At 35.0% G+C, this 27,078-nt stretch overlaps 1 protein-coding gene across 2 annotated transcripts; it reads left to right on the top strand.

The window, feature by feature from the left end:
• Positions 1 to 12,584: 12,584 nt before the first annotated feature.
• On the top strand, positions 12,585 to 26,775 carry LOC129898723 (uncharacterized). 2 transcript variants are annotated; one of them, XM_055973408.1, is made up of 15 exons: positions 12,585 to 12,911; positions 21,162 to 21,558; positions 21,647 to 21,824; positions 21,922 to 22,061; positions 22,136 to 23,327; positions 23,427 to 23,527; positions 23,640 to 23,784; positions 24,242 to 24,310; positions 24,414 to 24,459; positions 24,554 to 24,915; positions 25,098 to 25,177; positions 25,281 to 25,416; positions 25,859 to 26,057; positions 26,158 to 26,240; positions 26,382 to 26,775. In XM_055973408.1, the coding sequence occupies exons 1-15, from the start codon at positions 12,803 to 12,805 to the stop codon at positions 26,514 to 26,516; spliced, it is 3,372 nt and encodes a 1,123-aa protein (XP_055829383.1). In that variant the 5' UTR covers positions 12,585 to 12,802; the 3' UTR covers positions 26,517 to 26,775. The 2 variants fall into 2 exon arrangements, with proteins under 2 accessions (XP_055829383.1, XP_055829461.1); XM_055973486.1 differs by lacking the exon at positions 12,585 to 12,911 and adding an exon at positions 12,942 to 13,037.
• The last annotated feature ends 303 nt before the right edge of the window (positions 26,776 to 27,078 follow it).

Genomic DNA, 27,078 nt, shown 5'->3' with positions numbered 1-27,078 from the left:
TTAGAATTTTCCAACTCCTACTAACAGACAGGAATTGCATAAAGTGCAGGAAGAATTAAACAAATATTTACATTTAGAGGAAGAATTTTGAAAACAGAAAACTGGGATGCAGTGGTTTCAGGATGGGGATAGAAATAAAAAATATTCATGTTCATGTATAGCGGAGAAGGAAAAGGATGCAGATAAGAAGAATTCAAGGAGAAGATGGGAACTGGATAGAAGAAGAAGGGGGAATAATTGCTAAAGCCATCAGATTTTACACTACTCAGTTTACAAAGGAAGAAGATCCAAAAGATTATAAAATTCTAAATCATTTACCCGGAATGGTTTTTGAGAAAGATAATTTGTGTTTTGAAGCGGGAACAACTAAAGAAGAGGTGAAGGCAGTGGTTTTTTAATTAAATAGTGAAAGTGCAGGAGGACCTGATAATTTTACTAGTGTATTTTATCAAGCCTGCTGGGAAATCATTGGAGAGGATGTTACCAATATGATGAAGGCTTTCTTTTGTGGTGCAAAAATGCCCAGGTTTGTTACTCATACTAATTTGGTCTTATTACCAAATAAAGGTATGGTTAACATCTTCTCTGATATGAGATCAATTAGTTTAAGCAATTTTGTGGAAAAAAAAATTCTAGACTGATTCATGAGAGATTGGTTTCCAAACTATCTGATATTATATCACTCAATCAAGCTAGATTTGTTAAAGATAGAAGTATTGTGGAGAATAACTGTTGACTCAAGAAATTATTTCTGATATAAGGCTAAGAACAAAAGATGCAAATGTTATAATAAAGCTGGATATGGCAAAAGCCTATGACAGGGTATCTTGGTTGTTCTTAACTAAGGTACTTAGGCAGATGAAATTCTCAGAAAAGATTATAGACATGGTCTATAGGATTGTTAGCAATAATTGGTACTCTGTGTTGGTAAATGGGCAACAACAAGGTTTCTTCCAATTTACCAAAGGAGTAAAGCAAGGGGACTCTTTTTCCCCTACTTTATTTATACTAGAAGTAGAGGTCTTATCAAAGAGTTTAAATGCACTTTATCAAAATATTCAGTTTAAGGGTTTTGGCATGCCTAAATGTAGTCCAAAAGTAAATCATCTTGCCTATTCTGATGACATGATCATCTTTACTTCAGCAGATGTGGTGTCTTTGTAAAAAATAATGGGGATTTTGAGGAATTATGAGCAGACTTCTAGTCAAAAGATCAATATGGATAAAAATGTTGTTTATATGCATAATAAAGTCCCATGGGACATTAGTATCATAGTTGAGATTGTAACTGGCATTAATAGGAAAGAATTTCCTTTTATGTATTTGGGCTGTCCTATTTATCATTGTAGGAGGAGGAAGGAATTCTTTAATGCTTTGATCCTTAAAATCATGAATAGATTACAAGGATGAAAGGGTAAAATGTTATCTTTAGGAGGAAGGGTAATTCTTATTAAACATGTGCTTCAAAGCATGCCAATACATATGTTATCAGCTGTTAACCCTCTTAATGGAATCATCAGGCAAATTAACAAGATGTTTGCTCAGTTTTTTTGAAGCAATACTATTGGGGGAAAGAGTAGAGATTGGGTGGCTTGGAATAATTTGTGTGTTCCAACTACAGAGGGGGACCTAGGTGTTAGATCATTAAATGATGTGTCTTTGGCACTTTTTTGTAAACTCTGGTGGAATTTCAGGACAAAACCAACCTTGTAGAGTGCCTATATGACCAATAAATATTGTAGGAAAGATAATGCTATAGTGATACAATGGAAACAGGGGTCACAGTCCTAAAAAGGAATGTTAGAAGCCAGGGACCTAATAGAACATCAAATTTGGTGGCAAGTTAGGAAAGGGGATTCACAGTTCTGATTTGACAATTGGACTGGATTGGGAGCTTTATACTATGTAAATATAGGGAATACTTATGATAAAAGAATTCAAAATGTCAAAGAAATGGTAGTACCGGGGAGGTGGACTAGAGGAAAATTGATGGAAGTACTCTTTGAAGATATTGTTGATCATATAATAGAGAATGTAACCACACCTAGGGAAGAAAGAGATGTTGATAGACCATGGTGGATACTAGACAAAAGTGGAGAATTTACAATTAAATCAACTTGGGATTTTATTAGGTTAAGGGGACCACAATTGGATAGTTACAGATTCATGTGGATAAAGGGGTTGTCTTTTAAAATTTGTTTTTTTCTGTGGAGATGCTGGAAATACAAAATTTCTACTGATGATGTTTTAAAGAAGATAAACATTAATTTGGTGTCTAAGTATTGGTATTGTATAAATCCTAGAGAGGAGACTATGCACCATTTGTTTCTAACATCAGATACAACTAAAAAGACATGGTCCTTTTTCTGCAATGTTGCAGGAATAAGCATGGAAGGTGTGCAACTGCAACAATTAATTGTGAACTAGTGAAAGGCACCGATAACTAGCAGATTGAAATAGATATATACTGCAGTGCCATCAATTATAATGTGGAAACTTTGAAAGAGAAGAAATAGTATAAAACATGGTCATAGAAAGGTTAATAGTTTAGTTATTTATCTAGTCCTAATCTCTATTCAAAGACTAGTACTATATAGAAATCCCTCTATTAGAAATATTCCTGCTGGATAAAAAAGATCTGATTCAAATGCTAGAAGGAGGCAAGGCAAGAGTGAAGGTAACACAAGTTAGATGGAATTTACCTCCACTTGGTTGGTGTGCTTGCACCACAGATGATGTTTCTAGAGGTAACCCAGGGAAGAGTGCCTATGATTTTTGTTTGTGAGATGTCGATGGAAATTTAATATATGCACAGGCTGAGAAAATTGGTTATGCCACCAATATAGAAACAGAAATTATGGCTCTTTTGGAAGCCTTGAAGTACTGTAAGCAATAGGGGCTACATAACATCATTTTTCAGAAAGATTCTCAAAATATTCATAAAATCTTGTATGAAGAATAGAAACCTCCATGGAATATTGCATGTTGGGTAGAAGAGGTGGAGGAATATAAGAGGGATTTGGATGTCATATTCAATCATACCCTAAGGGAAGCAAATAAGTTGGTTGATGCTTTAACCAATTTTGCCTTAGATGAAGGTCTGTTGCAGTGTTACTTGTTTGAGGAGTTGAATGTGCAGATGAGAAGAATCCTAAATAATTATAAGAGTCAAATTCCGTATTTAAGAATTAAGAGATGCTGAAGGAGATGGAGGAAAAAGAAAAAGGGACACCGGAAGAAAATCAAACCCAAGAGGAGGAGAATGAGGTTGTTTTCTTAACTAACTGTTTGTTTATTTTGCAGTTCTATACAAAAAAGCTAAACAATACAGGGGAAGTGGCAACAATACACCTTAACCACAACAAATCAGATACTGGACGGCAATACAAGTACAAAAGGAACAAAACTGACAGGGAACAAATAGAGATAGTGTGGATCTACTTTGTGGTATTAGTACCAAATGGTACTCAATCAAAGGGATACACACTGTACATATTTGTATCAATGTCAAGGAAGGTATATCATGCAATAAAATCCACAGGCCACAACAATCAGAAAAGTTACAACACAGGACATGCACATATAGACTAGGCAAAGCTAGTGTCATTCAGATGCAACAGATTCAACAGAGGGGGAGAGTACACATCAAAAACCAACTATATGGAGTGAGGATCAGAAAGAAACCATCAAAGCAACATCATTTTGTCTCTCCATCATCTTCACACCACAACAAGAGAGAAATGAAAAAATGAAGAGTATAAAGACCAAAAAAAGAAAGAAGATGAGGAGAAGGGCCATCTTCAAATGAGGATCAGAGTGAAACATAATTAAAAAACAAGGCAACAAACACACATGCAGAGTAAAGAAACTTAAAAATCAGCTATATTAGGTGTGAATCAGAAGGAAACCATCAAAGCAACATCATTTGGTCTCTTCATCATCTTCACACTGTGGCAAGAGAGAAACAGAGATGAAGAGAGGAGAAGACACTGAGTAATTAGGGTTTCAATTAGAAAAGTAGTGTATATGTTAATTTTTTGGGGTTTAAAACTAAATTTACCTTTTTACAAATTAATAAAAAGCCCAGAGGGCATAATTGATTTTAAAAAATATTTTGATGCATTCATTCATAAAAAAATATAATTCTGCATGCAATGCTTAAACACTCTTTATGAAATTTCTTTTTGCACTTATATGAGTTTGTATTTTGGACCCTTTCTACTTAATCATTTGTCAACTGAACCCCTGAATTTATTGAAACTTAGTATTTTAAACTCTTTTTTTGACCTGTCATCCTATATGACATTTTTTTTTCCAAAGTGTGTGTGATACACACATTTTATGAGTGTGGTGCCTTAAAAAAATAACAAATGTCAATTTTGACCTAATTAAGAATTATCTTCTTTTCCATTTATTCATTCACCATTGTTGAACAAAAAGAAGCTTTTTTGGGGGCTTTTCTACTCTTCAATTTTTTTAACCAAATATTTCCCCTCATTATTTTTCCTGTTGCTGCTATTCACACTAATCATTTCTATTGCAAACTCCTTTATCACTTTACAAAAGAGCTTCCACAAGCACTAAATCCTTTTATTATTCTAAAAAAGGTATTAAACTTATCGATCTTACTTTTCAAACAAGCACTCCACCTTACCCATCATATATCCATATGAAAAAAAATAAAATTAAAAGTGGTCCAAAATTGCAGAGAAGCAGAGAAGAAGAAGAGAAATCTGGAAAAAAAATTCAAAAAAAAAGAAAATGATTTCTAGAAGGAGCTTGCACTAAAAATGATGAGCGTGAAAAAGTTTGCTGGTACGTCGAAGAGGATGGAGAGGAGAGGCCATCTCTGGTGGTTCTCCTGTGATCGACAGTGGTGTGGAGAAAGGAAAATAGTGGATAGGAGAACGACGCAGAAGAGGATATGAGGAGATGATCACCACGACGAAGAGGTTTTCCAGTCGAAGATGATGGTGTGTCCGCTTACTATGGTTGGTTTTGCTGGTTTTGCCAAGGTTGGAGAAGAGGAAAGGAAAATGGGTGTGTGGCAGATGGAGTCCAGACTTTATTTTAAGAAATAAATTAAAATTTTATTATTTACCTTTTAGTTAATACTAATTTTTTAAAATAATAATTAGTGAAGATAAAAATAAAAAAAATAAAAAAATGAATATAAGTAGACACGTCAATGACTAGCTGCTTGCTTTTAGCAGCTGAAGCAGACAGAACAATCGGAAGCTGCTTAAGCAAGCAGCACAATCGAAAGCTGCTGAGTTATTCTCTTATATATAAGTACTAACTAATACTAATATGAAATAAGAATATGCATATTTTTTAAAAATGAAATAAAGAAAAAAAAGTGTGTTCAAAAATTGGGACTAGTATATTAAAAGAAATTTATAGAATCTTTGTCAAATGTTTCTAGAGTAACCAAGTCACTGGAAAGAGCAAACACTGGGTTGCATGGAATAATATTTATTTACCTAAACAGGAAGGAGGTTTAGGTTTCAGATCTATGTTTGATATCTCTCAAACCTTATATGCTAAGCTTTGGTGGAGATTTAGAACTCAAAATTCTCTGTAGTCTGTTTTCATGTAGAATAAATATTGTAAGAAGAAAATACCAAGTTTAGTACGATGGAAAGATGGATCACAACTATGGAAGAAAATGCTATTAAATAGGAATTATATTGAACAACATATATAGTGGGAACCTAGAGGTGGTACCTCTTCTATTTGGTTTGATAATTGAACAAGACTGGATTCTCTTTTTGCACAACCTACAGAACAACAAACATGTCATAACATGAATGATATTGAGATCTTTCTGAATGACAATGTGTGGGATTATGATGAAATGCAAACACAAATATCTGTTCATGTAGTGAAACATATCAAACTTAATATGGGGTATGTGAGATAAGATGATGATTCTAATAGGCCGTGGTAGACCAAATCTTGTTCAGGTAATTTCACAGTAAAGAGTGCATGGAAATTACTTAGAAAGAGAAAAGAGAAAACTGATTTTTACAAGAAGCTATAGGTATAAGGTATTCCTTTCAAAATTTCATTCTTGGCTTGGAAGGTGTGGACAAATAGAATACCACACATTGTCATTCAGAAAGGGAAACAATAGAGCATTTATTTTTAAAAGGGGAAACTACTAGCACTGTGTGGGCTTATTTCTCTAATGTAGCTGGCTTATTGGGATCATGTATTCAGGTGAAACAAGTGATAAAGAAATGGTGGGACATGAATGGTAAACCTAGACAAAAGATGGTTTATCAAGCAATTCCTAATGTAATCTTATGATTTCTATGGAGGAGGAGAAACACATTATTACATGGAGGTACATATCAACAAGGTGATCTGGAATGTAAGTAATATTATCAGAAATTTCATTAAGATGAAATTTAATTACACTATCATTCCTAATTCTTGGCCCCAAATGGTAGCTCTATTGAAAGTATAGGCCTATATTTCAGACTCAAGTGGTTAGATGGTTGCTGCCACCTTTGGGGTGGTAGAAATGCAATACAGATGGAGAATCTAGAGGTAATTCTGGACCAAATGCAACTGCATTTTGTATAAGAAACTCAGCAGGTGACCTAAAAGGTGCTAAAGGGGTGAAAATTCAAGATTCCACTAGCATTGTGGCTGAAGCCATTGCTATGAGGGAGGGTCTACAATACTGTCGGGAACATGATTTGATACAAGTAATATTAGAATATGATTCTGATGCTTTGGTGAAAATGCTTAATGGAGAATGAGATGTTCCATGGAGTGTTACTTTGGAAGTCAACTTCATTAATAGACTGAGGACTTAATGACAGTAAGAGTACAACACTCCTTAAGGGAGGGAAATACTCTTGCTGATTTTTGTGCTAACTTAGTTTTTCATTTTGCGGGTACTTTTGAATTTAATCAGTTCCAAGAAGTTCCTAAAATAGGGAAGATTATTATAAATGCATACAAGTATGGGTTTCCAAATCTGAGAACAAGATAGACTAGTCTGCATTTTTCTCACAATATTTAGATTTTCTAAATAACTGATAACATGTTCCTAAATTAAGTAGGGCTATATACCACTTCAATCTGAATTAGATTCATTTGGTTATATATCATGCACCTGGTGAGAGTTCGAGGTGTCTCATATGATATAAAACCAGGACAAGTGGTTTTAAAATTGTATATGTCTAGGATTTATTTTAATAGGTTATTGACTCAACAATTCAAGATTTCAAATTGTAGATGGAGTTGTGTACCTGAGATTTGTTTCAACTGTTCTAGTACAGTCAGCTTTATGAGTTGAGTACTTGGATAGTTCTTGTGTTAACATCATGTTTACTAAGTCAATACCTCTCTTAAAGATCTAAGCTCAGGTGGTGGTATTAATTTCACTGTGGGATTCAATCCACCGGGAGTAGATTTAAAAGATGAGGTAAAAACTTACCTTTGTTGACATGGACGAAGCATTCACATAAGTTTCTTGTCCCTGAAGCCTACAATGGAATAAACATCATCATAGATCTATCAAAAGAGGTTAAGATCGAGATAGTGGGTAACTGTTTTCACTAATAATCAATGTTTTGATCTATCAGAGACTCTTTCACCCACTTCATCTGTTGATATACGACAGAGAGTTCTAGCTGGGAGCTCAAAGTCGATTTGTGAAGTCCATGGCTCATCGATGGAAGAGGGTTCGTAGAGTAGATGCTACCGGAGGGATCTAGAAGGACTGACCTTTCCACTTGCCTATTTCTATATCTTGTTTTTATCTATTTTTAGATTTTCAGATTGCTGATTATGTGGATTTAGCGCTTTGGGAAAAGTCCATTTGTTCTTTTTTGTACTCATTTTGATTAATAAATCGGGCATGATGGGTCTTTTAGATTAAAAAAAAGGACTTGTATTTAGTTGGAAAACTGCTTTCTTTTTAGAGAAAATTTTCAAAACAACAATATTTTAGTATTTAATAGGACTCTCTAGCTATATTTTAATATTTATTGAAAATGACAATAATTTGACTTGCTATTTAGACACTTTTTGTATTTTTTTTGTTTTTTACTTAATAGAATACAAGTAATTAAAAACTGATTGGAAAAAATTATGGGAGAGTATCTTTCAATGGTAAATGTTAATTACGTTATTTATTAGGAGATCCAAATAGGTGAATTCTATTATCAGTGTTCTCTCTTCCTCCATTAAGGAGCTTTAATCGTCTTCCTCATTCTTTATTGACGATCTTCATTTTTTGTGTAAATGCAATTTGTTTGTTAAAATTTGTGTCTACAGAAAGGAGATCAATCCGAAAAATACAAGCATGCTTATCAAAAATGAATATAACTTGAGAAATGATACATAAAACAAAAAGATGGTCTAATAATAAAAAATTTGGACCATAGTTCAGAAAAGATACAAAAATAAAATGAAATACAAAGCAGGTTGAATGAAATACAGACCTACTAGCCTATAAATATCCCTAAAGAATACAAAAAATGCAATGAAATACAAATCAGATAGAATAAAATACAAATCTACTTGTCTATAAATATTTAGAAAGGATACAAAAATGTAATGAAATACAAATCATGTATAATGGGATACAAAATCTACTTGCCTATAAATATTCAGAAAGGATACAAAAATTCAATGAAATACAATTTGCATGAAAAATATACAATACTAAGAGCCCGTTTGGATGTGATTAAAAAAGTATTTTTTATGTATGAAGTATTTTTAGAACTTTGAAGTGCTGAAAGTTATTTTTATAAATAAGCAGTTGAGTGTTTGGATAAAAGTGCTTAAATGAGGAAAATGGTGTGAATTTTAGGGTTAAAAGAATAAAAAGGGTAGTTTGGGAATTTAGTTAAAAGATAAGGGATATAAAAGTAATTGTCATGGTCAAAGAAAATGACTTTAAACACTTAAAAAAAGTTAGGAATCCTAACTTTTCATTTTTGACTGAATTTAAGAACTTTATGGCTTAAAGTTAGCATTAGGCAAACACGTCTAAAAGCTAAAAAGGGGTTTTAAGTTGGTTTTGACCAACTTAAAGCCCATTCAAATGGGCCCTAAATGATAAATACAAAATAAATGATAGATAAAGAATATCATTTTTGGTTAAACTATAAATATAATTAAATGGTACAATTATTATTAACAAAAACACAAATTTAAAAGACATCAAATTACTATAACTAATTAAATGACATACATTAGGATTGAATACATTCTAATATTGTAGATAAAATTTCAAATATAAGTGACATACATCTGGATTGAATACATACTAATTTGAATACAACTATAATAAGCCTATATATTAGAATGAATACTGTTTGTTAAAGGATACAATAATCCTAAAGTCTACAGATATAATGATAATAGTCATGAATACAGATATTATTAAGAAAATACTAAATATAAAAATAGATTTAGTAGGATGCAAATAATGAGAAATGATAGATAATACAAGTCAATAAAAATCTACCATGATATATGGTGAATATTTTGTTACTTAAATCAGTGGGATTCTATTGGAGAGAGATTTTGGGAATTTTGAAAAAAAATTAGAGAAGAAGGAAGAGAGATAAGTAGGAATTGAAAACGATAGAGAAGAAGGAAGAGAGATAAGTAGGAATTGAAAAACAAAATAGAGAGAGAATAGGATATGGGAGAAAGAAACGTGACCATTAAGAGAGTGGGTCACTTTACAATTAATTTTTTTATCTATACTATTAAAAGCACGAAGGTCTTAACAATGTTATTTGAACTTTTTTTCTTCATTAAAAGATTTTGTTTTAGACAAAATTGTTTTTTCACTATTTTTTTCAAATTATTATTTAACTATATTTATAATATTTTTAAGTGAAAAATTACAATTATGTATAAACCCTACAAACAGATTTTCTTTCCCTACCTAGAGTCTCTTTTCTTTCCATACCTTTTTAGGTTTCTTCAGGTATTGTTTCTCATAACAAACAAACAAATATATATATATATATATATATATATATATATATATATTTGATTGTGTGGTTGCACGTTGAATTCTTACTTCTGTTGTAATCAATCACTACTTTAGATTATGTTGTCATTAGCTACAACAATCAATCTACAAAACTCTCCTCATGGCTGAGGGTAGACCTCTGGTTAGACTTGAGGTTCGTAATTCCTTTTTCTTATTAATGTAACATGTGACCATTACTAATAAAATACTTACTCTATTTATTCCTTGCAATTTTTGCCGGGAAAGTATGCTGCAATGCTCGTCTGTTGGATTTTGGGCAATGGGTTCCTTTTCTCGTGAAACAGTAAGTTAACTATTGAGGATTACTATAAACTTAATTATTCTCATTAAGATTAAGAGGTATGAATTTAAATATACAAATATGAATATTAAAATGTACATTAAAATTTAGAGGTCTGAATTTGAATACACATCTGAAAAATAAGATCTTGCATTAAGATTTGAATACTAAATAGTTCAGGCGATTTGTTTTCTCAATATTTGAATGTGTAAAATTTTTCTTTGTTTTTAAAAATTATAAACATAGAATTCAAATAAAATGCTAAATTAATCTAATATTATATCAATAAAATATTTTAGAATTTTTATATGGAAATTGATGATGACTAATGATGGTGATTATGTGTGTCGATATGGGATAGTGTTAACTAATGATGGTTGTTGTATGGTATAGTGATTGTCAGTAGTAATCAATCGTGGTTATTGGTGGTGGCAGTTAATAATTATTGGTGAAAGGATATTGATAGCTAATGATAGCGGTGTATGATGATGATGGTTATCGGCATATAATATTGACTAATGATTGTAATTATTGATAGTAATTAGTGAATGTTATAATGTGGTGATGATGATGATTGTTTTTGGTGATTTGCGGTAGTGGTGGTTGTGGTTGGGCTGAGGACGATGATTGTGGATGGTAGATAGTAGTTATGACGGCGATGATACGTAGTTATGGCTGAAATGGTGGTTGTGGGTGGCGGATAAAAATAGATGGAGTAGCGGTGAACTATCATCTTTGTACAAATTCTTTAATAGACATCCTAATGATATTAAGATTTTATTATACATCTTAATCATTCAAACTTATTCATACACATTAAGTGGTTGAAAAATAAGAAAAATAAATGCACTGAATGATTAAGATTTGAATGGTTAAGATTTAAACCTTGAAAACAAACAAATTTAATGACTGATATCTGAATGATTAAAATTAAAACCTTCATTATTTGCAAGCAAATGAGGCCTTCCGATAACTTACTCAACTTTTATTTATGGAATTTATTCACGATTCACACATAATCATTTATTTTACGTTTACAGTAATTCAACTTCAATTATTCATCCACTTATTCTCTTTATGTCTTTTGCACCATTTCTTAATCTATATAACGAACCTTCCCGTTACATGAACGCATCAACTTAGGAATATGCAATTCAAGAATTCTCTAATCTTCTTCTGTTTTTTTTTTTTTTTTTTTGTTGGGTAGATGAAAGCTCCAACGGACATGGAGGTTTATCAATAGAAAATCATAGTGCTTGAACTTTTAGTTGAAGCAAATTTTGTAATAACTCAAGTTCATATCAACAACATGTTCAAAAAGTAAGCTACAAAGTTTTCTTAGTAACCTATGTATTTCTCAATACTTCTATAGGTAAGATTTCGAGTTTTTTTTTTATATATAATTTATTATAAGTAAACTTAATTTGTAGAGTAAAACGTTGTTATTATGATTGTTTTATAATTCCCTCTATCTAACTTTTGAAGTGTAAGACAACATTAGTTTTTTAAGTAAAGAAGTAGCTCATAAAATTATTTTCTTGAAAAAATTTTCATTAAATATTTTAAATATATATAAAACTTTTAAATTAACTAAATTGTGTGTTTTATTTTTAAAAATTAAGAGATTATATGTCTAAATATACATCAAATTTTTCTAATAGTTAGAACTTTGAAATATATGATTATTAATTATTTTTCCTATTTAAGTTTTATAAAAACTCCAAATATTTAGGATTTTAAAGTCTATTAAACTTCGACATATATCATTTTTCGGATAATAAAATCTCAATTATTGTATCAATTTAATAAATCTAATTTTAATCATTAAAGTAAACATTGCATTGATATTTAACTTTAAGTGCTATTTTTCAATAATCTACTATTTTGTATGTATTTTATACTAATTAATTGACGCGACATAAATATACTATCCACGTATACTAAAATTAAAAGAACATATAGTTTCTCTAAAAGCGTGTGCATAACAAGTTAACAAAAATTAGAAACTAAATTGAGATACTATTAATTTGTTATAGAACTATAATATAGCTATTATTGATAATTTTTTAAAATTATAATTCTTTTCACTAAATAAGTTGAGAATTTTGATTAATTCACTAATTTTTTTTCTTTTTATATTTGTTTTAATTTAGGGTAAACGTGTTCCTCAAATATTTAAAACAATGCCACGTAAGTAAATAAAAATCTGGAGCAGTTGAACTTTGATTAGGACGGACACCTCCGCACACATGGGCATTATGCCATAGCAACTGAGAATATCACATCCACTTCAATTTCATACTCTTTTCAGATTGATTTTATCACATCAATTCTGTTAACAATTCAATTTCATAATTGCAATTTTCTAAAGCAAGATGATCTGTATTGTACAACTATCAAATTCAACTAGTTTGTGACTGCTGCTGTAGTTGTGTGAATTAGGTGATGATAGTTGTGAAGGTTTTGATTTGAAAGAGGTCCAAAAAAAAATGAGCACTGAAAGGCAGACGGTGACTGTTCGAGACCTCGTTGAGGAAGCTAAGAAGAGAGTTGTTTTCTTAATCATATGCTCTATTGGCCTCTCCTATCTAATGTCTTGTGAGTATTCAGTTTCTTTTTCTACTTTCATCAATTAAATAACCTATCACTTCAATAAATCCCCCCCAGCGCTATTGTACTTTCATTCAAACCCCCTTTGCCGGAGAAGAAGACTGTATATATAAGGTTAGCTTTTTTTTTTTTTTTATGTATATATACAGACTACAGTAGATGTTGAATACTCTTGGTTTCTTTGTATATTTACTTCTTGTTATTTTTGAATCCCCTTAATGAAAATCTTGGTTACGGGCCTACCTAATACATATGTCTCTGAAGTAGGGAATTGATTGATTGGAAAGCTCACACTAGTGTACGACATTCCATTCAAATCTTTTTGATCCACGGGCCACTAAAATCCCATTTTTTCAGGGACAAGTATAGGATGAATTCTAAGTTTGATGAGGATCTTGATAATGGATGCGAAGTATATAACTGTTGAGTGGCTCATTTTGGGCTCCTCTCCTCTTGTGTTTACTTAGTGGTTCTGCTCCTTCCTGTATCTTGAACTATGCTTCATGTGTTTGACCTTGCAAATTCTTTGCTTTCTAGTCAACTAAAATGCAGCTTCTTTGGTGGCTTGAATGTGCTACAATTGAGCTCATGCAACTCTAAAAGCCCAAGGATCCGAGTGTGACTGCTGAAACTAACTGTGATTGCACTTACTTTAATGGAGAACTTCCTAGACGCCTTTATAAACTAGCTAACTCATTAGGTGGAATGAGTTACTAAATTTAGATGTTACAAACTTGGTAAACCAAAGAAGGAGAAAAGAAAAGAACTGCTGCTAAAGTATATTGACCTGTATAGGCTCGATCTGCTGGACTTTGAATTTGCAACTTTGTGCGGGGCGGTGTCAAAATATTATCTTGTAAGATCACTTTGACAAAGGGGTGCACCCAATAAACAACAGGGTTTGATTCCTGACCACATGTGATTATCTTTGTCCTGATCACCAGGGTCAGAGTGAGAGTGTTGGAAGCAGGTTCGCTAGAACCCAATAGTTTTAATTCAAATCCTATATTGTTCTTAAAAAAATCATTTAATATGTCTAAAATATTAGTTAAGAACTCAATAACTCAAAAGGACTAAAATCCCAAACCCATAAGTTTCAAATCTCGACTCTGCCTCTTGTGATCACACAGGTTTATTCATTCAAAATGTGATCAACTTCCTGCTCGTGTATCTTGCTGTGTGCTGATTGTTGATTCAGATAACTATGATTTCTACTGAAACATCCTGCATGCTGAGGAAAGAACTAGGGATCCCATGCATGTTGACAGAAAGAAATTCAAGAGTTCTCTCTTCACTAGAAGGATTCCTGTGCAAAAATAAAATAAAATGTAGTTGGAAAAAGGTCCAGATCTCATATGTTACTCCCTTTTATAAATTGATTAGTTTAGAAGTCTAATCTGTTTACAATGCAAGAACATCTAACTCAACCAGTTAGCAGTGAATTTCAAAATTTATTTCTCTGTTTGTCTCTCCCCTCCTTCAGTAAGCACTAGTGATCATTTGGATCATGTGTGGAATCACTGAAGGAGAACACTAGTTTATGAAATTCATTAGTTCATGGAGAGAAATATTCTATGTTTCTCTAACATGCAATTTGCAGATGATATTGTTCTAATTGTTGAGACCGACAGCGGAGCTAATGCTAAGTTGGAAGTTTGGAGATAGATCTTGGAGCCTAAAGGGTTCAGGTTGAGTAGGAATAGGATAGAATATTTGGAGTGCAATGGAAGTAAGGCTTGATGCAAATGCCATCCAAAAGAAAGGAAGTTTCAAATATTTTGGGTCTATTTATCCAAGGAAATGAGAGATTGACGATAATGTCACACATCATATTGATGCAAGGTGGATGAAATAGAGGCTCACATCCAGAGTGTTGTGTGATAAGTAGGTGTTATCAAAACTTAAAGGCAAGTTCTACAGTGTAGTGGTTCGACCAACTATATTGTATGGGATAGAGTGTTGGTCAATCAAGAATTCTCATGTTCAAAAGATGAAAATTGTAGAAATGAAAATGATAAGGTGGATGTGTGGCCATACTAGGAGAGATATGATTAGAAATGAAGATATCCGAAATAAAATAGGATTCTTTACCAGAGTGTTGCTTTACTAGATTCTTTCTTGAGATCCTTTCCATTTTGCATAATACATACACATCATCAAAATTAGCACACTAACAATCTCCCCCTTTTTGATAATGACAAATTGCATTAGTAGTCAACTTCCCTTTTTTGGTTGTATTGGGAACTTAGCTGACTCCCCCTGAGTTAGTTGACTCAGCTTTACCTGAGTTGTAGTTGACTCCCCGGCTCCCCTGGAGTTAGTTGACTCCCCCTGTCTTAATGGATATGATTTTCTCCCCTTTTGACATCAGAAAAAAGGAAAAAAATACACAACATATATATGTAGACATGCATAATGAGAGTAAAACAGTTGTAGCAAAACAAGGAGCAGTTAGTCAGCTGAGTTTAAGCTCAGTTACAAGCAGTAGCAAACATAGGTTTCTTCAGTGAGGCAAACTGATTGGAGATAGAAGTGGAGATGGCTTCTGTGCTGTTCTGAATCTGGGTGGCCACTTTTACTTCTTCTTTGATGACTTGGTCAAGCTTGAGGTGAATGTGAGCGACATCAGTGCCAGTTTCCTTGGTAGCATCCTTGATCTTGTCCATTTGAAATTGAGTAACAATCATCAGATCCTTGAGAGATTTTAGTTTGGCATCCATATCTGTAAGCTTGGCCAGAATGTCACAGGAAGAGGAGGACTCTAGAGGATCAGGTGAAGGGGAAGCTTTAGATTTAGAGAAAACAGGGGCACTGGGACCATCATTCTCGGACTTGAGAGACCAAGAGTTTTCAGAGCGAATGTAGCCTACGCTGGCAAAAGCTCTGGAGTTGTAGTATTGCTTGATATGCAAGGGACAAAAGTCACTACAGCAGACGTTGTTAGCCTCCATGATTTGAGTAATAATCATGCCATAAGGAAGACTGGATAGATCAGAAGCAGATTCAATCATAAAGTTGAGAATAAAAGAGGAAAGCGTGAGTTTGAGCCTAGATAGGAGACAAATGGTAAATAGAGTATCATGTTGAGTAAGGGTCGAATGGGATCCAGCACGGGGTAGAGGAGTGGTAGCAACAATGTGTGCTACGACTCTTGCTTCAAAGGAGAGATCCTTAGGACATAATCGAGAGGGCAGAGGCAAAGAGGAATCTAAGGCAATGACCCTTTTTGCTTCTTCAAAAGAAACACCAAAATCAGTTGGCCAGGAGTTTTTTACTGGGGCAGAGAGACCAGAACAATGGATTTCAAAGATAGCATCGAAGATATCACAGTCAAGAAAAATTCTTTTACCCAGAACGAGAGTTTCTAGTTCATCAGACTTTGAAGATCTGAGATTAGTATAAAATAGACGGACCAATGGTTCATAGGCGATTTTGGGAGTGGTCGAGAAGATGTTTGCCCATCCCTGAAATTCGAAGAAGTCTTTTATGGGACAGTGAAGGGAAAGAAGAAGATTCAAATCCATGATTCTACCATGCACGAGGTTGTTTTCCTTTAGGGAGTGAGAGCCTGTTTGGATGGACTTATTTTAAACAGCTTATAAGTTGAAAATTGCTTATAAGTTAAAAAAAAAGTAGGTGCAACCCAACTTTTTTTTTTTGACTTATAAGTTGTTTTCAACTTATAAGCGGCTTAAAATAAGTCCATCCAAACAAACCCAATTATTTATTGAGGCTTATTTTAAGCACAAAATGACTTTAAGTTGGTCAGTCAAGCATTCAAAAAAGCTGAAAACAACTTATAAGAAGCTTATAAGTCAATCCAAACGGGCTCTGAAAGAGGGTTTCATTGGAGGGACACCAAAAGTTGGTTTTGACATCCAAAGAGCTATCAGGATCAAACTTAGATTTTTTCTTCGATTCTCCAGGAGTATCGCAGTCTCCGTGCTGCTTAACCACGAGAGGATGAGAGGAATCGGGTGACCTTGGATGAGGGGTTTCATCAGAGAAATCAGAATCGACAGGACAAGAGAAGAAGCCATTCCTTTTCCTTTGTTTCTGGCACTCTTACGAGTGGTCACAGGGGTGCACTTCTGTAATTCATCCATGAGGGAAATTTCAAGATGAGAGAAGAAAGAGGATTTTTAGGAAGAGTGAAGTGAAGAAAGAAAAGGGACTAAGGTAAGAGATATAGATTATCGGCAGTTCAAGGGTTTTTGATGTGAAAGGAAGGGACTAAAAAAAGGGGCATAATGATGTTTATGGTAAGACGAGAGAACGACGAATAGGAAGAGGTTTTGTAGAAAAAGAGGGAAACAATTAATGAACTCACATAGAAGACATATATGGGAACATAAAAGTCATTAATTTAAAAGAGAATTTGAAATAATTCCGAGAGATTTTCTGAAAGTGCAAAATCTTTCTTCAAGCAGGGGGTTTGTAAAAATATCAATCAATTGAAATTCAGTGCTCACAAAAGAAAGTTCAATGTCACCATTCATAACATGATCTCAAATAAAATGATGCTTTTGATACGATCTCAAAGAGAAAAAGAAGAAATTGTGATCTTATAAGGAACCTTGAGAGTTCCTGAACAAATATCTAGATGGAAGAAGAAGTAGTAACTGACTGATTTCTGATTAATTCTCCAAAAGATGATTACAAATTCTCCAGAGCCCAGCTTATATCCAATTGAATTTACAAGGAATGAGAATTGGCGGGAAAGGTAGTTACAACTAACTTCTAACTAACTAGTTGAATCCAACACATGCTTCTCACGTGTGTTGTAATAGAATTCTGAGCTACTTCACCTAATTACAATCTAACTGGGAAATCATATAGAAAAGGTACACAACAATGCCTTCCCCTCAAGAATGCTTGTACTCAAGGATGAAAATCTGGAAACTTCAAGGTGAAATCGTGCAAATCTTCCCAGGTACTATCCTCTTCGGAACTGTTAAGCCACTTGACAAACACCTGAGTTACAGCCCTGCCCCTTTTTTAGAGTCATCCTCCTGGCTAAGATGTACTCTGGGGCTAACAAAATCTGACCAGAGTCTGAATGAACCTCAGGCAGGTGAACTGAAGCAACATGAGTACCCAAATGCTTCTTTAGCTGAGAAATGTGGAAAGTGGGGTGAACTTTAGATTGAGGGGGCAAAGCCAATGTGTAGGCCACAAGTCCGACACTAGCAACAATCTGAAATGGACCATAGAACTTGGCTGAGAGTTTCTGAAAAAAGTGATCTTTGAGGGAGAACTGTCTGTAGAGTTGGACTTGACATATACCCAATCACCAATGGCATAGGACCTATCAGTCTTCTTATTAGCCTGCACCTTCATCCTATTCTGGGCCTTGAGTAAATGAGACTTCAAAGCTCTCCAGGTGGCTTCTCTAGCCTGTAAACTTCTGTCAACAGTGTCCAAGTGAGAATCAAAAGGCATGTAGGGAAGCAAAGGGGGTGGTTTCTGGCCATACACTACTTCATAAGGAGTCATCTGGGTAGAATGGTAGGTGGTGTTGTACCACCATTCTGCTAATGGTAACCACTTTGGCCACTCCTTAGGTTTCTCAAATTTCATGCACCTTAGGTAACATTAAAGACATCTGTTGACAACCTGAGTCTGGCCATCTGTTTGGGGATGGTAAGATGTGGAAGTCAACAATGAGACTTGCTGCAGATTGAACAATTCCTTCCAGAACTTGCTAGTAAAGATCTTATCCCTGTCAGACACAATAGATTTTGGCATGCCATGTAGTCTGAAGACAGTGTCCATAAAAATCTGAGCCACATCTAAGGCAGAATGAGGATGTTTGAGGCTCATGAAATGAACAGCCTTACTGAGCCTATCCACCACTACAAAAATCACATCCTTGCCTGAAGCTTTAGGTAGCCCGTCTATAAAATCCATGGAGATGTTCTGCCATATCATATCAGGAATGGGAAGAGGTTGGAGTAGACCAAATGAAACCTCTGTATTCAGGTCTCAACCCATGGACAATAATTCTTTTTACCCTGGTTTCCTCAATTGGCATTGTTGAATCCAAATCTGAAATTTCACCGCATATCCTCTTGACTTTGGGGAAATACTGGGCAATTGTCATAGCACGTTGCTCTGTTGATAATAACTCGTTCTCCAAAAGCTGCAGCCTTGCATCTTTCTTCTTTGAGAAAAGTGCAGCAAATGTGTCCCACGCTTCTTTCGGCGTTTCAGAATCACGAACATGCTCCAACACATCTTCTTCGATTGTTGTTTTGAGTGCAAACATTGTTTTGCTTGCTTTGATCTTCCACTTCCACAACGTTCCATTTGCATCCTCTGCCTCTGGTTGTGCAACTTCATTTCCGTTGACAATTTCCCAAAGATCTTGGCTTTGCATATAGGACATTATACAAGTTGCCCATGTATTATAATTCTGATTATTGAGCTTTTTGATTCCGCCAACTACTTGAAGATCATTCATTGTTCTGGCTCTGATACCAAATGTCGAACTTAACACAATGGAAAGCTCAGAAATCAAAAGACAAATAACAGGGAAAGAGAGGAAGAGGAGAAACTGGAACAGTTTGCAGAGAAAACTTTCTGGATTCTTTATTCAATACATTAAGTAGCCTAATATAGGCTTACAGAATTTGTGGAATCATATTCCCACTAAACAACTAACATAATTTCACTAAACCAATTTCCCTCAACTCTAGGGAAAAAATCTACAAGACTACAAACTAGGAAAGGCATCACGTGCTAGCAAAATAACAAAGTAACAGCTAACTAGAAAATAGCTACTGCCAAGGCTTAGTCAAACTAGAAAAGTAGGCTGATGTTGCACGACTTCAACAGGAGGAGTGGATGAAAGTTTAGAATAATGGACCTTAAGACAATGAGAAATTAATTTCAGACTGCAAGAAGTCCCATTTTTACCAGGCTGGGATTCCAAGAGAAAAATCCACCAAGTTAGGTGAATAAAATGAGAAGAAAACAGTAAAACTATCAAGAAAAAGTTCCTAAAGGCTGGTAGTAATTATGGATAATTATTCTTGTGGCAATTGGCATGATGCATAGGATTCACAATTCTCTTACAATTTACTCTGTTGGATACCATTTCAAGGTCCACAATGATTCAACCAACAGATTTGATGCATGATGGCATAGAAGCCAATCTGAAGAAAGAATACAACCTAAAATATTTATGAGTGCAAGGCAGTAAAAGAATCAAATGTTGTCTGAAATCGCATGAAATATTTCTTTGCAACTTTTCTGACTACTTAATATGTGATAGATCCAAGTTGAGAAGCTTAAACTTGGAGGAACTAATAGAGGTAAAGCCCAAGTGAAAGTGTCCTCCTTCGATTTATGACCGATGACTAACAACTTATTAAAATTGTGAAGACATGCATGATTGGTCAACAAAGGCGGATCTAGGATTTGAAGCTTATGGGTTTGGGATTCTAGTTCTTTCAAGTTATTGAGTTCTAAATTAATAATTTGTGCATATTCAATGAATTCTTTTAAGACAAGTACAGAGTTTGGACCAAAGTTACTGGGTTTGGCCGTACCCTGTAAGCCATATTCTAGTTCCACCCCTGCTGGTCAAGCAATAGGCATGAAGATATATTTTGATACCATGTGTGTGCATTTTTCCTCGATTTAATTCTATATAAATGTCTTTTTATCTTAGTATCTTCTCTTGAAATGAAATGTGTGCTCAAAGCAGGAAACAATCTGTTGGTACAAGACTTTACCTATGTTTATTGAAGGATTTGGTCCTCCTTCTTTGTACTCAGAGAAACCATTATTTAATAATGTTCGAGCATTTCTGTAGTTGTGATGGTCTTCTGTCTTGGGGTTGAGTATGATGCTGTAAACTACTTCATTGATGTAGCGGAACAATTGTTGATGCAATTGCTGTATTTCACCGCTTCAAGTGTTTCCTAGTATAAAGTTTCTTGTATTGTGGCTGCTCATGTAGGAGTTAAGTCTAAGAACATACAATTCTGTATGCCTGTGCCTGTCATGACAAATTTCTCTATTTCTGCAAGCATCTACATGCATCTTTGAGAGATACTGTCTTGTTTGTTTTTATTTTTTATTTTGTAACTGCAGTGTAATGAAGGCTGAGTGTTTGCAATCTGTTGAGTCCAATATTCGAATTAAACTTACAGTTGATCCTTCTTTAGAACATACTATGCCTAAAGGCCTTATAAACTTAAATTTTCATTTTCCCCATGCTTTGCTTCGCAGTGATGAGCTCCTCAGTTTTTGTCAACTTGCCTGCTGCTGCTCTCTTAATTGTTTCCCTTCGTTATCTGTCTCTTGATTTTGACGCACGGATGAAAGCTGTAACATATAAAAGCAAGTCATCCTTATCAAACAGCACTTTTCAGAGGAAACATATAGATACTCCAAGAACAGTTAATGAGAAGTCCACCTGGAGGAAGAAAGTAAATTCACCTGCTGTCGAAGAAGCAATAGATCACTTCACCAGACATATAGTTTCTGAGTGGGTCACAGATCTCTGGTACTCCCGCATAACTTCTGATACACAGGGTCCTGAGGAACTCGTGCAGATCATGAATGGCATACTAGGGGAAATTTCATGTCGCATGAGAACTATTAATCTTATAGATCTTATCACAAGGTTTAAAATTTTAGTTCCTGGATGTTGAAGATTTCCTCTTTACCTTAACTTTTTATCTTAAGGAAATCATTCAACTGAACACATGCAGAGATATTATCAATCTAATATGCACTCATTTGGAGCTGTTTCGCGCAAGCAAAATAAGGATTCAGAAGAAACGGCCAAGATCCTTGACAATTGAAGAGCTAGATGTGGAGCTTAAACTGGTGTTGGCTGCAGATGACAAATTACATCCTGCTTTGTTTTCTCCGGAGGCTGAGCACAAAGTAATTTCATTTTTATTATCTCTAACAACTGATAATCAATTGATTCTAGAAGCCATTTTGGTTAGGATGGCTTTATTTATTTTGTCTTGTTCTGCAGGTACTCCAGCATCTTATGGATGGTCTCATTTCATACACTTTTCAAACAGAGGATGCGCAGTGCTCTTTATTCCACAACATTGTCAGGGAGCTTCTTGCTTGTGTTGTAATGCGACCAGTATTAAATTTAGCTAATCCGAGGTAACAGCTTCCTAGATCTTGCTTGTTGTTGTCAAATTTGGTTTCTGCTCTTTAATTGTTCAATAACTTGTCAGGTTCATTAACGAGAGGATTGAGTCTCTAGTTGTTTCTGGAAAGAAGGGTGATAAAGGAATATCAGCAGCAGAAACAGAACAACAGTCCAGGCCGGTTGGATCTGGTAAAATATCAGCAGATCATTTTTCTCGGGTTTTAGATCCTTCTGCCAAGGGCGTAGAGCTTGTACAACTAAAAAATGACCAACCTAATAATACTGAGGAGCATGCCATGAACAGTATGAATGGAACAGATTTGTTATTGGACCCTTTGCTTTCACTTGATGCTCAGTCTACTCATTCTTGGAGTTCTTTGCCATCACAAGCCGATCCAGATGACGGAGGAAGTATTCAGAGACACCACTCTGGAGGAGATTGGGGTGAAACGCTAGATTTGCTTTCTCGTAGAAAGACTGAAGCCCTGGCCCCTGAAAATTTAGACAATATATGGGCTAAAGGCAGAAACTATAAACGGAAAGAAGAGGCCAATCTAGCATCTGATAAACTCAAAAAGAGTTCATTGGTAAGTGCACCAAAATTGCCGGGACACTCAAAGGAAGCTAAACAGAAAGAGAGTGTGAGAGAAAACAAGGTTGGAGCTAAGCATTATGAGGAGGACAATGCTCCCTCGCGAGGTGATTTGAACAGACCAATTTATCATCCAGATTACTTGTATCAAGAGGAAAATGAACATAACTCAGATGAGGTTGAATCAGAGAGCAGTAGTTCTTACACTACTGAAGATGAAGAACCCAGCAGTGTGACAGGTTTTGACTCTCCTGGCACTCAAGTGTGGGATGGGAAAAATATAAGGAATATCAATCACATTCATCATCCACTTGAAAGTAATGAGGGCCATAAGAGAAGAAAAGGAAAAGCTAGTAAAGCACATCTCCACTCTAAACACTTACATAGAGTACTTTCTGGACGGAAAAGGTCTAGATTAAGCAACCAAACGGAACACATGTGGCAAGAGATACAAAGAACCGGCTTCTTACTGGGGGATGGACAAGATATATTAAATTCCAAAGAAAATGTGAAACCTGATGGTCTAAGTGATGACTCTGAGACACAAATATTCAGTAGAATTTCTAGTGACACTAATGCATCATCATCTGTCTCGTCAAGAAGCTTTTCGGAAATTCATAATATGGGTCCTTATTCTACAATAGGTTCTATAATTTCTGATTCTTTTTTGAAATTAAGAAGTGAGGTATGGATTTGATTGACATCCTTTTGTCCATATTACCAACTTAATGATTAACTCGGATGATCTTGGACGTCTACTGAATAAACTTTTTCTCTGTTGCAGGTCCTGAGTGCTAATATTGTAAGAAGTGGCTCCAGAACTTTTGCTGTTTATTCCATATCTGTTACAGACATGAACAATAATAGTTGGTCTATCAAAAGAAGGTAGAGTGATTTGAACCTTCTACTGTTAGGCATTCTGATGATCACTCTTTTGTAGAGATTGTCATCTCAAGAAGCTCTTGCATCAAATTTAAATTTAGGCTGCTGGTTACAGGTTTCAACATTTTGAGGAGCTACACTGGCGTCTTAAGGAGTTTCCGGAGTACAATCTTCATTTACCTCCCAAACATTTCCTCTCTTCAAATCTGGATGTTCCTGTCATTCGAGAACGGTGCAAATCACTTGACATATATTTGAAGGTGATACTTTAACAGACGGCATGTGACAGTCCCTTTCTTAGCAATCAATATTACTTTCTTCCAGAACAGAGTGACATCATGTTATACACATTTGCCATGATATCTAAATAATGTTGAAATGTTATTCTTACACCTATTTTCTCCTTTTAAATATTGTTATACTTTGAGCTTTATTGTAGCACTTTATCTTGGTCTTAGTTCTTTAATAGTACTTGGACTTTCATATCTTCCAAGAATTGTCTTTCATGTTCCTGAAATCAATACAAACCTTTACTAGTTCCAGTGCTATTTGGATGCCATGGGTTGCCAAGAGAATTTTAAGATTAATCAGGAAACTGCGTTTTGGTATATAATCCTCTAAAAGATCTTGTTCACTTTTATCTACTATTTTGCTTTTATTTCATTTCTCTAATGTTGTCTTTGTATTTTATTTGGCTTCTGTTTCTGGTTTCGTCAGAAACTTCTGCTGCTCCCAACTGTTTCCAACTCCATCGAAGTATGGGACTTCCTCAGTGTGGATTCACAGGTTGAAAATATTATCAGTTCACAGTTTTCTTAATCTGGGTAGTTTTTAGAACAAAGAGAGTTGATTTTACCTTCTTTCTTTGTTCCTTTGTTTTGTTATGCAGACATTTAGCTTCTCAAACTCCTTGTCCATAATTGAAACATTACAGGGTGAGTAATCTGAGTTAGCATGATGAGAGGGAAAAGGGTGGGGCTTCCTCCTGTGTGATAGTTATAAATAGTTTATATGGATATTGGATTTCAGTTGACCTGGACGGAACTGTACGTCTAACGAGTAAAGAACCTCTGCATGGTATAATCCCTCGAACTGATCTCTTATCCTCCAAAGGGCAGCGTTCTAATACTGAAAGCAAGAATCCAACTTCAAGGATGGAACAAGATCATGCGGAACATGAATCAAGATTCAGGAAAGATTATGTCGCACTCTCTCCTCCAAAAAGACTTCTCAAAGAAACTTTTGAGGATTCAACTAGTGACAGCAAGGTGCATGCAAATAGAAAATTAACCCCAAACATGCAGACGACATCAAAATCAGTTGAAACTAACTCACATGCGTCACCTGAATCTCTTGTTGCTGCTCCCGTTGATCCCACCTTTCCTAGTGAGGTAGTCACTAGTGACTTGTCTAATTTGGAAAGCATATATGTCCTTGCAGTATTGAACTCTAAAGAATAGATTGCTTATGATTCATTGATTATGGAAAGAGAAGAAAGTTAATTTATTCAAGGATGCTTTTATTTGATATAATTTCTAAAATGGCTCTAAATCTCATTTTTATTTCACTGTAGTGGGTGCCACCAAATTTAACCGTGCCTATATTAGATCTTATCGATGTCATTTTTCAGCTCCAAGATGGTGGATGGATCAGGTAGTATTTACATATGTGACTATCAAATTAATCTCTTGGACTTGATTTTAAATGCATTTATGTCATGGACTTTGCTGGACCTGTTGACTCGGGTTCATTTTAGGAGGAAAGCATTCTGGGTGGCTAAACAGGTGTTACAATTGGGAATGGGTGATGCTTTTGATGATTGGCTGATTGAGAAAATCCAGCGTCTGTGCAGGGGTTCAGTAGTTGCTGCAGGTATCCAACGTGTTGAGCAGGTAGTATTCAAGTGCCTTAATTTATTTGTTTATTTTTCAAGAAAGAGAGGTGCTAATGACAATTCAATTTGCATGGTAATGATTGTCTCACTGGATAAGTGTTATTACTACTTAAAATATTTTGGTTCGAAAAAATCTTTTCTTTTTATTCTGTTCTGATCGTGCTTTATGCTCTTTCTCCCCTTTTTTTTGGGGGGGTGGGGGGAGTGGGTGGGGGGTGGGGGGTGCGGGGTGGGGTGGGGGTGGAGGTGGGACACTAGAGTATATACTGTCATCAGTCATCATCTAACTCGCTATATTGATATATCTTGCACATCCATTCAAATGAAAGAGCTGGTGTATGCTTCTTTAAAATCCTTTTAAGCAGTTTTCCATTACTCTGGACAGCCAAGATTTCAATGTTGGACTTAGTACCAGTTTTAACTCTTTGTGCTCCATGTAGATTCTCTGGCCAGATGGTATATTCATCACAAAGCACCCAGCACGTCAACATCCTGCACCCTCCTCATCTCCTAGTTCTCCTCCAGGCCAACCTCCAACTCCATTATCTTCACCTAGGCTGGAAGATTCACAGAAACTGGATGATATGCAGAAGCAGGAAGCAGAGCAACGTGCAAAACTTGTTTATGAGCTAATGATTGGTTGGTTCTTTTACCATCTTCTGTTGGATATATGCATTCAACTCTAATCATTTTCCTTTTTCTTACTCTTCAATTGTTCGACTCCTATTATCATTTGCAGATAAGGCACCAGCTGCTATTGTAGGACTTGTTGGTCACAAGGAATATGAACAGTGTGCAAAGGATCTTTATTATTTCATCCAGGTGATCACTATGTCATTGCGTTTAGGATATTAGTTATATGATCTATAGCCTTTTAAATTCTTTCATCTGTCTTAGTTTCTGTGTTTGACCTCTTCTAATTTCTAAGTAATAGCTCGTTGAGGGACTTTTTTTCTTGTACAGTCATCTGTGTGTGTGAAGCAGTTAGTCCTTGATCTAATTGAGCTGCTACTATTGTCCGCGTTCCCGGAGCTGACTTCTGTATTTAACACATTGCATGAGGAGAAGGAGAAGTTTGGAGAACTCAAAATAGATTAGGTGGATCGATTTCCAAAAAGTTTGCTGTACGATTTTAAGGAAATTTGTCATCAATTTTTTTCCACGTCAATCATTGTAAAGGTTTTGTTCAAGTATTTACAAAGGACTTGTGTGTAATATTCTTCTTTCTTCTTTCTATGGCAACACAAAATGCTAGGTTCATTTTGTCAAATTGGGTCAAATATGTAAAAATGTTGGAGGGCAACGACTGTTCAAGATTTTTGGCAAGAGAAGTTAATGTCCACGCGGAATTTTAATAGCTCCGTTGGATTTATTATATGAACTTTCATCTTATTGGTAAGGGTTCGATTCCCACCTTGTAATCCCCCCCCCCCCCCCAATTTTCCCTTCACCTACCCACAATTTCTTTTTAAAAAAAAGACCAACATGTCTCTTCTAGTATAAGGAAATCACTCATCTCATTAATCACCAGGGTTGGACAGAGTGTGGATAAATTTTAATTTGGAGATTTAACATCGGGTGAGATAGATTCATTGATATGAAACGTTTTTATTCTTTAACACTTACAGCAGAACCAAACACATTTGGTGTTTCTTGAACA

The sequence above is a fragment of the Solanum dulcamara genome, chromosome 1 (genome assembly GCF_947179165.1).
Source record: "Solanum dulcamara chromosome 1, daSolDulc1.2, whole genome shotgun sequence".
Classification (NCBI taxonomy): Eukaryota; Viridiplantae; Streptophyta; class Magnoliopsida; order Solanales; family Solanaceae; genus Solanum; species Solanum dulcamara.
Note: the sequence above shows the minus strand (reverse complement) of the source record. Positions and strands in the feature narration are given on the sequence as shown.